General features: G+C 46.9%; 1 protein-coding gene across 1 annotated transcript in view; it reads right to left on the reverse strand.

The window, feature by feature from the left end:
* Positions 1-14,320, reverse strand: part of LOC142297394 (uncharacterized) — a 181,706-nt gene that overhangs the window by 124,969 nt on the left and 42,417 nt on the right. Inside the window, exons 5-7 of the mRNA XM_075341620.1 lie at positions 14,061-14,210; positions 10,318-10,478; positions 3,794-3,970 (exon numbers count right to left, since the gene is read on the reverse strand). Of these exons, the coding sequence (XP_075197735.1) occupies positions 3,794-3,970; positions 10,318-10,478; positions 14,061-14,210 (488 nt within the window). The remainder of the gene's footprint in view (positions 1-3,793; positions 3,971-10,317; positions 10,479-14,060; positions 14,211-14,320) is intronic.

Below are 14,320 nucleotides of genomic sequence, written 5' to 3' on the forward strand. Positions count from 1 at the left end.
TTTTGGCAAAAAATTGCAATTTCTTGAGCTGCCTCGCCACCGCACGGCAAATCTCATTTGAGGCAGTCCTACACTAAAATATTTTTATAAAATGTGCCAGACGGCCTCACATATGAATAGTAGAACTGCTCTTAGCAGCACTCACCTGGTCTATTTCAATCCCGTACCCATGACTGAGTCATGGCTGTGGGCGGGACAGGTCCGAGCAAATGCTGCATGAAGTAAATAGTCTGTGGACAAGGCCTGATGACTGAATGTGAACAGTCACCAATCGCCAAAATCTAGACAGGTGGAATACATCCCAAATTGGGGTGCATAGCAGGGTGGGGGTCAGCCACCGACCAATTACGCCATTAATATGTGAGGCAGTTGGCACATTTTATAAAAATATTTAGTGTAAGACTGCCCCAAATGAGATTTGCCGTGACGTTGCAGGGTAGCTCAAGAAATTGCAATTTTTTGCCAAAAATCTCAACATTTTTATAATAAGTACAGTTTGGAATTATTAGTGCTGAAGTGCACATTTAGTGCTGGCTTTTTGTTTTTTCTTCATTGCCTATTAACAAGACCCAATAATAAGTGTAGCCCCAAAATTTGGATTTCTTAAGTTCAAATAAGTTCCATTGTTTCTCATTCAAGACTATTTTGTCTTCCATCATCTAATGACACTGCATGACTAATGTAACTTGTTATGCTGCTGCCATGTAATTTTTTGGCCCAATCACACAGGACAATAATTTTCAAGCCTTTGTACAATAAGCACTGGCACAAGCACTGTCGAGGCTACACTGTCTAGAACAATTGGTCAGGTAGTCTCTATTTGTGTTCTTTATTGATGCTGTGCTCCACTGTGTATTACACATGGCCCCCTGCAAAACCAGAATTTTTTTTAGCTTGTATGTAGTATGTTATGCTCTGTTGCTTATGCTACCAATTTTTTTTTTTTTTTAAAATAACTGTTGGGAGCTTTTAGGAGTATTTTGTGATACTTAGCTACATGATGTCTGAATCACTACACCCTAGGGGAACTGAATGTATTAAACTCCTTGGAATGTTATGCCCTGTTGCAAATCCTACCAATTTTTTTAAAGAAAAAAAAAAAAACAAAAAAAACAACTCTTGGGAGTACCTACTGATGCAGTGCTCCATAGTGTCTGAACCATTCCCCCCTGGGGAAACTGAATTTTTTTAAATCCACAGTGTTAGCTAGTGGAATAAAGCCTGAGTTCCAGACTCCAAACTCTGCCACTTCCCCTGGGCTGCCAGATTCCCAAACTGATGTGCAAGAAGGTGGCGCTGATGCCTCTTTCTCCCAAGCTGATGTTGGCCAAACTCAATCATCAACAATAGATTCGATGTCCCAGCGTTCCGTTCAGTTGTTCTTACCACAGACCTTTGAAAAGAAGCTAAAATACCCCGTTACGCACCCAAGGGCAGAAACCATAACTGCACACATTGCACGATTGATAGCCCTTGAGATGTTGCTGTATTGGCTTGTGGGAACAGAGGCTTTCTGCGACCTTTTGGCGGTGTGAGAAAATGAATGCATTAAACTCCTTGGCATGTTATGCCCTGTTGCTTATCCTACCTTTTTTTTTTTATAAAAAATAAGCTGTTGGGAGTAACTTCTGATGCTGTGCTACATGGTCTTTTAACCATTCCCCCCTGGGGAAACGGAATTTTTTTTAATCCTCGGTGTTAGCTAGTGGAATAAAGCCTGAGTCCCAGAGTGAAACAACTGCCACTTCCACGGTGCTGCATGCTTCACAAATTGCGGTCTATTCTGCAGGCGATGATGCCTCCTGCTCCCAACCTGCTTTTGGTCAGATGCAATCATCATCAACAACATCAGCTTCGATGTCCCAGCATGGCATTCATTTGTCCATAAAACAGACATTACTGAATAATTTGAATAGAATTTGAATAGAGGGCCACTGGAGCCGGTGGTGTTGGAGCCGGTGGTGTTGGTGGAGGGAAGGGCAAGGCCAACACCCAAATGGCCACATTAGCAATAGCACTGTAAAGTGTTATGGAGTATGTATTCCAACTTTCACACTAATGATATAGGGGACGCAGAAAACTACAAATGACTGCCATCCCTCCCCAATGTATGTTACAGGGCCCACCTGGGAGCCCTAAGAAGTCTGAGATTTGAGGACAGCAAGTGGCCCTTCCTACATTTGAATACAGGGCCACTGGTGCTGGTGGAGGAGTAGGAGGAGGGCAAGGTCAACATCCCAATGGGCACATTGTAGCTGACCTTCTAACACTAGAACTACTGAGGTAGTAATTTTGACTACTTCGCACTATGTAGTTCTAGTAGGTGTCACGAGTCCAGTAGTTCTAGTGTTAAAGTGCTGTCAAATTTGTCTCAAAAAAGGAGGTGTGAGACAGACACCAATATAATGTATAAGTTACAGCCCTTTCTAATCGAAAAGAAGGAAAAATATAAAAAACAAAACTTGTGAACATATGCTAAAGTTTTTTTTTTTGGAGGTCGGGGCTTGATTTGATGTTTTATTAGTGGTTAGGCACTAGAAACTGTTTCTTCTCAATTTCCCCTCTTTTACTTTAGTTTGAGAGCTGTTCTTGTGACTACGTAAACGCCGCGTGCTGCTCTGAGCACGTTATTCAAAGACACCAGAAATGCAGTCAGGCACCTTCTTCAGGCTGTGCCCATTCTGTTTCAGCCTTTTCCAATCAATTTCAGCCTTTTCCTCAGTCACCACATGTCACCGACAGGTTCAACGTAACATTATTCGAGTTTCCTATAGACTTACAATGCGGGTCGAATAGCGGCGAGGTATTCGCCGGATATCCATCTAAGCGAATAATAGGGTATTCAATCATCCCTCTTAGAGACCTTAAAATTGCTAAGACAAAGAAATAGGAGTACATGGCTGAGCACTCCTCTTCAAGACTTCAATGCTCCATTCTTCATGGAGCAGAAAGACAATGAGATACAAAGGATACAGTATTACGCTGAACCCTTAGGGGTACTCTGCACGATGCGACATCGCTAGCCAATGCTAGCGATGCCGAGCGAGATAGTACCCGCGCCCGTTGCACATGCGATATCTTGTGATTGCTGCTGTAGCGAACATTATCGCTACGCAGCTTCACACGCACTTACCTGCCCTGCGACGTCACTCTGTGCGGCGACCCGCCTCCTTCCTAAAGAGGCAGGTTGTGCGGCACCACAGTGACATCACGCGGCAGGCGGCCAATAGAAGCTGAGGGGCAAAGATGAGCGGGACGTAAACATACCGCCCACCTCCTTCCTTCCGCATTGCCAGTGGAGGCAGGTAAGGAGATGTTCCTCGCTCCTGCGGCTTCACACACAGCGATGTGTGCTGCCGCAGGAACGAGGAACAACATCGTATCTTTATTGGTGTGACATTATGAAAGTTTCCGACGCTACACAGATCACCGATTTACGACGCTTTTGCGATCGTTTATCGGTGCATCTAGGCTTTACAGGTTGCGATGTCGTTACTGGCGCCGGATGTGCGTCACTTTCAATTTGACCCAGACGATATCGCAGTAACGATGTCGCAACGTGCAAAATCGCAGTAACAATGTCGCAACGTGCAAAGTACCCCTTATAAATTTTTAACTTTTAGTAAGAAGTGGATATTTTGCACTAGGGCCTCCACCACAATTTGTTTACATATCTATGGTGACCAATGAAAACTTTTAGAACATTGAATTTAAACTTAATAAACCGTTGTAGATAGCTTGTATTTCTAAATGCTAAATTTCACCTCTATTCTGAATAGCTGACATACAATACCTCTTGTTGCTTGACAAAAAAAGCGTCAATCAGGGTCCTCTGATCGTTTACATCTAGCTGCTCCTTGTGCTTTGTGAAGGTCTCAGTAAAAGACTTTTCCAATTCTTCAGAATTTTCATTCATTTGTCTGTGACTTCCTGGAAACCAGCGAATCAAAGATCTGAACGTGTTGTACAACTGTAGAGGATGAGCAAAATGAAGCAGTTATTTCCCAATCATATTCCTAGAGAATCATTTTTATGCCTTAATTTTGCCAGACAATAGATATGAGCAGTTTTCATAAAACATTTCCTCCCCCCCCGACCCCCGAAGATTCGCTCAAATCAACCAGCGGATTAAATTCCATCTTAATAGAAAGTGGTGGGAGGGGATTAAACAAAAAAATACCAAACATAGTCAGTTATCCTAGGGTTGCTCCCCACTAGAGATGAGTGAACCTTTCAAAGTTCAGTTCACCAACCCTTACAGAGCTTCCCGATGTTCGCCAAACAGGTCGGCCAACAGTTTGGCGAACATACCAAACTCATTGACTTCATTGGGAGGCCAAACTTATTTGTTATAAAATGGTGTAGGGGGGCTGTAAAAGAAAGAAAATAAAGTGAGACATAATTATGTAATAAAGCTGCTCCCGCGGCTCTACTTCGGCAGCCACTGATTATCCCTTATCCATATTTAATACTTTCCCTGCCTACTGGCATCTGATTAGCTACAGTCGGACGCCGCCTCAGACAGCGCCTGTGATTGGGGGGAAAGGATCAACAAAAAAAAAAAAAAAAACACCCTGTCTGCGGGTCTATCATGGTATAAAATAAAATTGGCATAGGGTCCCCATGTTAGGATACTCTTCACTAAAAAGCTCAAGGTCACAGGCTGCCACCCCCAGCCATGTGCTTGTCTTGGCTGTGTATCAAAATAAGAGGAACCACATGCAGCTTTTTTATTCGTTATGTATTCAAATTAAAAAAAAAAAAAAAAAAAAAAAAAAAGTGTGCAGCTAGGGACTGGGATTCTCAGGCCCAGGAGACCCATGCTTACAGGGTCCCCCCAGCCTAAAAAAGCAGCCCAGAGTCGCCCAAAATTGCCACGTCTATTAGCTGTGACAGTCCTGGCACTTTACCCGAGTCATCCCGATTGTCCTGGTGCTGTGGCAATCGGAGTAATAAGGGGTCAATGTCAGCTCAGAGCTACAACTAAGCCCTGGATTAGTAATGGGAGGCATCTTAACCCCCCCCACCTCCCCTCATTACAAGTAAGTGAAAAAGTTAAACACAAAAACACCCCAAAAATGTATTTTAAAATATACAAAAAACCCCACCCTTTCACCAATTTATTAACTCCCAAAAGACCCAGGTCAGACGTAAACCACACAAGGTATCACAATGATTTCAGCTGTGCTACAAGGGAACTAACCGCAAGCGGCCATAGAATATGTCCGCCCAGTCTCCGGAAGAGACTGAGCCCCAGCGATGAGCGGTGATGTCACTCAGGTTAGTTGCGGCAGAAGCTGGAGGTTCTCAGTGTCCTCCACCTGTGACCGCATGTAACCTGACCTTAGGGGACCTTAACGTACTCTTACTGAGTTCACAGACTTTCATCTCATGGCAGAAAACTGCACTTTTTTATCAAGAGATTTAGATTTGGTGCTAAAATTGCTAGTACATCTTGTCCCAGTATTCAATCTACACCTCCTGGCAAAAAACACATGTATCACTACCGCATGTGGCATGATGCGGTAGTGATGAGATTTTTTTTTTGGCAGGAGATGTAGATTGGGTGCAGGAATATGCTGTAAAATTGCAACACCAATCTGCATCTCTTGGCAAAAATTGCACACAAAAAAAAAAAAAAAAAAAAAAAAAAGAGGTTTTGCCATCATTTCAGTGCAGTTTTCTTCCAAGAGGTGGAAATTTGGTGCTGAAATCTGGTGCAGACATTTCAGCACCAAATTTGCACCTCCTGGAAGAAAACAGCATCAAAACTACGAATATAGATGAGGGATAATCAGTGGCCCCGGAAGTACAGCCTTGGGAGCAGTTACAGCCAGGGGGAGACTCTAGGTATGTTGTGCTTTAACCCTTTTGCTTCCCTTTTTTTCTTCCCCCCAAAGAAGAAGCCACTTTGCACCCCATTTCCAACAACCTTTTTTGCCTTCTATATAGTAATTATTTTGTATATACAAGAGAACCAAGAGTTTTTTGTGTGCAAAAATAGACAATTTTATTAGATACAGAAGGTGAGTAAACATAAAATCACATAAAATCCATTGTTCACAGGACCCAGAGCTGGGATATATACCATAGCAGGGCTTAATTTCAGACAACGATGATATAATATAACATAGTAATGCACCCATTCTGGTGCACGTATCAAATACACTTCAATTCAGTATCAACCTGTCAGAGTTATTGCCCCTCAAAGCCCCATCATATTATGCAATTGCCATGCTATCTTTGGTATATCTACCCACCACTGACTGGTAGATATACCAAAGATAGCATGGCAATTGCATAATATGATGGGGCTTTGAGGGGCAATAACTCTGACAGGTTGATACTGAATTGAAGTGTATTTGATACGTGCACCGGAATGGGTGCATTACTATGTTATATTATATCATCGTTGTCTGAAATTAAGCCCTGCTATGGTATATATCCCAGCTCTGGGTCCTGTGAACAATGGATTTTATGTGATTTTATGATTACTCACCTTCTGTATCTAATAAAATTGTCTATTTTTGCACACAAAAAACTCTTGGTTCTCTTGTATATATAATAGGTTTCTGAGTTTGTGCCAATTGTGGGGGCTTTTACCATATTGTCCCCACATACTAATACGTTGCGCTCTCTGGAGTGTTTGCTTAACTTATAGTAATTATTTTGGTAGTGTTTATAATTATCTATTTCTTCATCTAATTTATCTGATTTATTTAGTAATCAAATATTCTCTCATTGAGTATTTATTTACACATGCATTAATGCTTTTTGCGCTTCTCATAGTATGAAATAATTAGTATATTTGGTTTGCAGTTTTACACTACTTGATAGAAATTTTCTGTCCCTGGGAATTATGGTGCTTGGGTTGGTCTTTGATCAAATTGCTAAAAATTGAATGTGAGGTTGTTCAATGTTCCCAAGGCAGCACACATCGCTGTGTGCGACACCCCGGGAACGATGAACAGAGCTTACCTGCGTCCCACGGCTCCTGCAGGCAATGTGGAAGGAAGATGGTGGGCGGGATGTTTACGTCCCGCTCATCTCCACCCCTCCGCTTCAATTGGCCGGCTGCCACGTGAAGTTGCTGTGACGCCGAACGTCCCTCCCACTCCAGGAAGTGGATGTTCGCCGCCCACATCAAGGTCATATGGAAGGGTAAGTACGTGTGACGGGAAAGAATCGTTTGTGCGACAAGTTCAACAAATTGAACGTGCCGCACATAAAATGGGGGCGGATATGATAGCATACGATATCGTATGCAAAATCGTAAGGTGTAAAGCAGCCTTAGGAGCCAATGAATCATAGAATGATAGAGTTGGAAGGGACCTCAAGGGCCATCGGGTCCAACCTCCTGCGAGTGCAGACTTTCCTAAATCCTCTCAGCTATATGTTTATCCAGTTTCCGCTGGAGGTTTGTTTGTTATACACGGCCTTCATTCCAATCCAACGGGGCACTTCCGACTCCCAGTGAGTGTCCACATATAAAGAACACCTAGCTATGATAAAGGTCATAACTTGCATAGATGGGAATAACTTTACATGCCGTATCTCACACTGGGTCAAGCATATAAATCATACACAAGTTGCAGTTTACTGCATCTCGACAGTAATGAAGAAAGCAGGGACACGTCACAGATTATGTTCTGCCCTGGTCATAAACTACTCATCAAAAGTTGGAAATATTTGGCTTTTGGGTGAAATTTCAAAAACTTAAAATAAACTCCAACTTTATAGGTAAATTTAATGTGACCTTCTCTAAACTTTTCAATGTTCAATGTTTCAGTACAATTTGCACAACTACAAGGAGCCTAATAGTAAAATTCACTACAGGTGAATCACCCAATACATTTGGTGCTTAAATTTGAATTGGAATCTAAAAACAGTCCTCATCATGCTGTTCACATTTTGACATCACGAGTCCAAGACAACACTTAGCAATTGATCAGCAGTACCGCGCCATTGTGAGGCTTCAATTAGGATGCTCTCAGAGAGAAGTGGCCACTGAGCTTAGAGCATCATCAGCAGGTTGTAAAAAGATAGAGAGAGACTGGAAGAGTCACAGAAAGGCAGAAGTGGACGTCCTTTGACCACATCCTACACTGATAACCATTTCAGTGTGAAAAATGCCCTTCAGAAGTGGATGTTAAAATGTGAACAATGCCCTTCAGAAGTGGATGTTAAAATGTGAACAATGCCCTTCAGAAGTGGATGTTAAAAGCCACAACTCCAGGCACATTCAAAGGAGGAGAGAGACATACAAGTGTCACTTCTCACCATTTGAAATGGTTTACATTAGCGTGGTTTCCTTGCTTAATGACCTTCAAGGATACCTGGCCACTCCACCAGGCACAGGCATCCTCTATGCTGTGCTGTTCACTGGTTAAAGTCGATTCACACTGGGCAGAAATGAAGGCCACCAATGATGTTGGAGAGGTCAAGGAGAGAATTATGTATCAGCTATTGTTGTTGTGTCGCCCCGCATTATCTTCAGGTGCAGGTCTCCACAGGCTTGGAAATCTTCTGGTCACAGGTAGGTTAACTTCAATGAGGAATCGTTACGCCACTAAACTTATTGCGGTCAGGGGTGACCGTCACTGCAGTTTGGGGAGCGCCTGGGGCGGCTAATGATAGGTGAAGTTAGATGATGTGGCCCCTCGAGAGTGGGGCTGGCCCCAGGGCCCAGGTGTAGGTGTGTAGTGCAGCAGGTCGCAGAGGAAACACACACAGTCCAGTAATGTCTTTCAGGGGTTTCACTCACGCTTGCTGGTACAGTGAGTTAACCCAGGCGATGCTGTGGTGAACCAAGGGAGGAACCATGCAAACCTTCTGGCTCATCCAGGGGTGACTGCTGACTCGCCTTCCTAGCCCTCTTTGTTTGGGGTAGCCACGACTTGAAGTCTTGTGGGACTCAACCAGGGAAGCTGCTTCCGCCAGTTCTCCCCTTTCTGGCCCGTCTGCTTGCAGCCTGGACCAAGTAACTCCAGCTGCTGCCTTCTGTCACTTATTGGCTCCCTCGTTGCTGCGTGGCTCCGGACTCTGTGTGGTATGGTGGAGGGCATGCAGTACCTCCACCAACAGGTTTAGCAGGCCTAGTAGATGGGCTCCTGCTCTGGGAACCTCTATTCCCGTGGGGGTCTGGTCCACCAGGCAGTCCCCTTACTCAGCCACCTCTCAGCACTCCGGCCTTAGGTTGTTTTCAGGCGACACTGCAAGGTAGCCGTTCTCCCCCACCAACAGCCACTGCACCTGTGGTGTCTGACTAGTGACAGCCCGCAGGTTCTCCTTCTGCGACGTCTCTCAACCTCCGACTGCCACAAACTCCTCTGCTCCACTCCTCTTCCTTTCACTGCTGAGCTTCACTACCGACTGGCTCACTACTACCTCACTTCTGTGTCTGCCTCCGCAACCTAGCAACCAGACTCTACCACACCCCTTGAGTGGAGATGGAGGCCACACCCCCTCCTGGATTCCCCAGGGGTCCCTTCAAAGGTCAATGTGGGAGATTTGGTTACTATGTGCATGTGTATCCACGCCCTAGTCAGCCTTCAGGAACACCTGTATTGTACCCACCCAGCATGGGTGCAGTACTCAGTGGTGCCAGACCAGGTCAGGGGCGCCACATTGTCACTTTGGTGGTGTTACAGTGTGGGCTCTGGGAAGGTGTGTAATCAATACAGAACGGTCATACACTTTGTAATTTGTGACAAGCCTCTATTACTTGAATAACTTAATTAATCCAATCATTGTGCCTTTGCATGATTAACACAGGCCTATTTCCATTTTCATGGATGACAACGCTCAAGCTCCTCGAGGTTACATCATTAAGGAACATATGCTGGACACTGGGGTACCTCAAATGTAGCCACCTGCACTTTCTTCAGGCCTGAATAGTATAGAAAAACCTATGGACTCAGAAGAATTGCCATTTAGAGGCTCCTAACTCTGTACACCAGAGCCTCAATGACCTGAAAGCTGCCCCTCAAGAAGAGTGGGATACCATGCATCCGCAGACAGTACTTGTGAACAACAGGAGACATCATTTTCCAGAAATGTCTCCAGAAAGTCACACATCCCTACATTTTTGTGAGTAGTGAATGACAGTGTTGTGCACCAAAGCAGCACAGCTTCCGTCTCTCACCTCTAGGCATAATTATAATCTATCAAACTTTCACCAATTGTGGTGCCATTTATTAAAATTAAAAAAAAAAAAAAATAATTCCATAAAAAAGTGATTCTGTAAAAATGTCAGATGGCTAAGAATCCAAGACTAAAGGTTTTAGACAAGACAATGGATAAGATACAAGAACCTACCAGGACCATTGGGGTTTCTGCCAACCTTACGTTCTCGTTTATCAAACTCAATAGCCTTAAAAACTTTGGGTCGTCATAGTCCAAGCGATGACCTAGTATTATGGAGGCTATGATATTAGCGACAGCCGCATTAATTATCAATGTGTTCTCGAACGGTTTTCCTAGAAATTTTAGAGAGAAAGTATGTTAGAAAATTAAACAGATAAATAAGAAGTGCTCTTTCTATTTTATTACAAAAATGTTGTAAGTCTTTAGATCTCTGAGCAGTGTGTGGATCTTCAAGGAGAGCCAAGCAGAGGTGGCAGTCAGGTGAGCACTTCTGCCCTCTCACTTTAGGATCCCGTGTGGGTTTGAGCCTCGGTTTCCCCGCCAATCAAAACTTCCACTAGCGTCCTTATCTCTTGAAGAAACTAAGCTTCCCTGAAATCAACTTGGAGGTAAAGTCGTTATTAGGCATGAGCGAATGTATTTGCCACTATTCGGTATCCGGCAGATAACAGTCTATTTGCACCATTCGGTATCCAATGAATAAAACATCCACTGCGATACTTTCAGTTTAATTTCTGACGTCCTGGCACTTGTTTTCCAGCCAATTGCCTCCAGGTCCGGTGGGGAGAGCGACGAGAGGGAGGAGAGCGAGAGCGACGAGAGGGAGGAGAGCGAGAGCGACGAGAGGGAGGAGAGCGAGAGCGACGAGAGGGAGGAGAGCGAGAGCGACGAGAGGGAGGAGAGCGAGAGCGACGAGAGGGAGGAGAGCGAGAGCGACGAGAGGGAGGAGAGCGAGAGCGACGAGAGGGAGGAGAGCGAGAGCGACGAGAGGGAGGAGAGCGAGAGCGACGAGAGGGAGGAGAGCGAGAGCGACGAGAGGGAGGAGAGCGAGAGCGACGAGAGGGAGGAGAGCGAGAGCGACGAGAGGGAGGAGAGCGAGAGCGACGAGAGGGAGGAGAGCGAGAGCAAGAGCGATGAGAGGGAGGAGAGCGAGAGCAAGGGCGACGAGAGGGAGGAGAGCGAGAGCAAGAGCGACGAGAGGGAGGAGAGCAAGAGCAAGAGCGACGAGAGCGACGAGAGGGAGGAGAGCGACGAGAGGGAGGAGAGCGACGAGAGGGAGGAGAGCGACGAGAGGGAGGAGAGCGACGAGAGGGAGGAGAGCGACGAGAGGGAGGAGAGCGACGAGAGGGAGGAGAGCGACGAGAGGGAGGAGAGCGACGAGAGGGAGGAGAGCGACGAGAGGGAGGAGAGCGACGAGAGGGAGGAGAGCGACGAGAGGGAGGAGAGCGAAGAGAGGGAGGAGAGTGAAGAGAGCGACGAGAGCGACAAGAGCGGCGAGAGCGACAAGAGCGAGAGAGCGAGAGCGACGAGAGCGAGAGCGACAAGAGCGAGAGCGACAAGAGCGACGAGAGGGAGGAGAGCGACGAGAGGGAGGAGAGCGACGAGAGGGAAGAGAGCGACGAGAGGGAAGAGAGCGAGAGCGACGAGAGAGAGGAGAGCGACGAGAGAGAGGAGAGCGACGAGAGAGAGGAGAGCGACGAGAGAGAGGAGAGCGACGAGAGAGAGGAGAGCGACGAGAGCGACGAGAGCGACGAGAGCGACGAGAGCGACGAGAGCGACGAGAGCGACGAGAGCGACGAGAGAGAGGAGAGCGACGAGAGCGACGAGAGGGAGGAGAGCGACGAGAGGGAGGAGAGCGACGAGAGGGAGGAGAGCGACGAGAGGGAGGAGAGCGACGAGAGGGAGGAGAGCGACGAGAGGGAGGAGAGCGACGAGAGGGAGGAGAGCGACGAGAGGGAGGAGAGCGAGAGCGACGAGAGGGAGGAGAGCGAGAGGGAGGAGAGGGAGGAGAGCGAGAGGGAGGAGAGCAAGAGCGACGAGAGGGAGGAGAGCAAGAGCGACGAGAGGGAGGAGAGCAAGAGCGACGAGAGGGAGGAGAGCAAGAGCGACGAGAGGGAGGAGAGCGAGAGCGACGAGAGGGAGGAGAGCGAGAGCGACGAGAGGGAGGAGAGCGAGAGCGACGAGAGGGAGGAAAGCGAGAGCGACGAGAGGGAGGAGAGCGAGAGCGACGAGAGGGAGGAGAGCGAGAGCGACGAGAGGGAGGAGAGCGAGAGCGACGAGAGGGAGGAGAGCGAGAGCGACGAGAGGGAGGAGAGCGAGAGCGACGAGAGGGAGGAGAGCGAGAGCGACGAGAGGGAGGAGAGCGAGAGGGAGGAGAGCAAGAGCGACGAGAGGGAGGAGAGCAAGAGCGACGAGAGGGAGGAGAGCGAGAGCGACGAGAGGGAGGAGAGCGAGAGCGACGAGAGGGAGGAGAGCGAGAGCGACGAGAGGGAGGAGAGCGAGAGCGACGAGAGGGAGGAGAGCGAGAGCGACGAGAGGGAGGAAAGCGAGAGCGACGAGAGGGAGGAGAGCGAGAGCGACGAGAGGGAGGAGAGCGAGAGCGACGAGAGGGAGGAGAGCGAGAGCGACGAGAGGGAGGAGAGCGACGAGAGGGAGGAGAGCGAGAGCGACGAGAGGGAGGAGAGCGAGAGCGACGAGAGGGAGGAGAGCGACGAGAGGGAGGAGAGCGACAAGAGGGAGGAGAGCGACGAGAGGGAGGAGAGCGACGAGAGGGAGGAGAGCGACGAGAGGGAGGAGAGCGACGAGAGGGAGGAGAGCGACGAGAGGGAGGAGAGTGAAGAGAGCGACGAGAGCGGCGAGAGCGACAAGAGCGAGAGTGACGAGAGCGAGAGTGACGAGAGCGAGAGCGACAAGAGCGACAAGAGGGAGGAGAGCGACGAGAGGGAGAGCGACGAGAGGGAGGAGAGCGACGAGAGCGACGAGAGCGACGAGAGCGACGAGAGCGACGAGAGAGAGGAGAGCGACGAGAGCGACGAGAGCGACAAGAGAGAGGAGAGCGACGAGAGCGACGAGAGAGAGGAGAGCGACGAGAGAGAGGAGAGCGACGAGAGAGAGGAGAGCGACGAGAGAGAGGAGAGCGACGAGAGAGAGGAGAGCGACGAGAGAGAGGAGAGCGACGAGAGAGAGGAGAGCGAGAGGGAGGAGAGCGAGAGGGAGGAGAGCGAGAGGGAGGAGAGCGAGAGGGAGGAGAGCGAGAGGGAGACTGTGCCTGAACGGTTTCTGGCTTTTCCTCAGTCACCACAGCTCACCGTTAGGTCCAACGTGAAATTGTTCTGGTTTCCCATAGACTTACATTGGGGGGGGGGTCGAATATTCGCGAATAGTGGAATAGCGGTGACGTATTTGCTGGATATTCGGCGAAGCGAGTATAAGGGTATTCGATCATCCCTAGTTGTTATGTCTCAAAACACATTTGACTGTCATCTAAACCATTGAATTTTAACTTTTTTTAGTCTAGTCTAATGGGTATAGAGGCTTCTCTATTGGATGGTCCCAAAGTGGAACCATTGGACAGAAATCGGCTGGTGTAAATCTCCCTTTCCTCCTTTATGTAGGTTTGTTATTATATTCAGCATATTTATGCTAAGTAATTAACGTGGAATAGATCTACGGCTACAGAAGTTTGGCAAGAATTAGCTTTTATTATACAAATGTGTCAACTTTAAAGCACAAACCCAATACAACACATACACACACACACACACACACACAAAACTTCAAAAAAGGCACATACAACATAAACATCTCCAGAGACTTAGTACTTCGTCTAAATTATCATTTTTTAGGATTATTTTTGAGAAAAAAAAAAAAAAAAAAAAAAAAAAAGAAGAAGAGGAAAATCCCAACCAACTAACCTCCATATGATTTAAACTTCTGAGCTAAGAAATCACATTCTTCACTTATCTTGTTTTGAATAGTATTCTTCCCCATGCCAAGATCTTTTAGGGTTGAAATTGTAAATCTTCTCATCATTTTCCAATTCTCACCATGAGAAAAAATAACACCTGGAAAGAGACTTGACAAAAAAAGGGTTATTTTTTTTTTTTTTTTTTTTTATGAAATTACTAGATCATGATTATTACCAATCAAAATTACAACAAAACAAAGCCACCAC

Source organism: Anomaloglossus baeobatrachus, chromosome 3 (genome assembly GCF_048569485.1).
Source record: "Anomaloglossus baeobatrachus isolate aAnoBae1 chromosome 3, aAnoBae1.hap1, whole genome shotgun sequence".
Lineage (NCBI taxonomy): Eukaryota > Metazoa > Chordata > Amphibia > Anura > Aromobatidae > Anomaloglossus > Anomaloglossus baeobatrachus.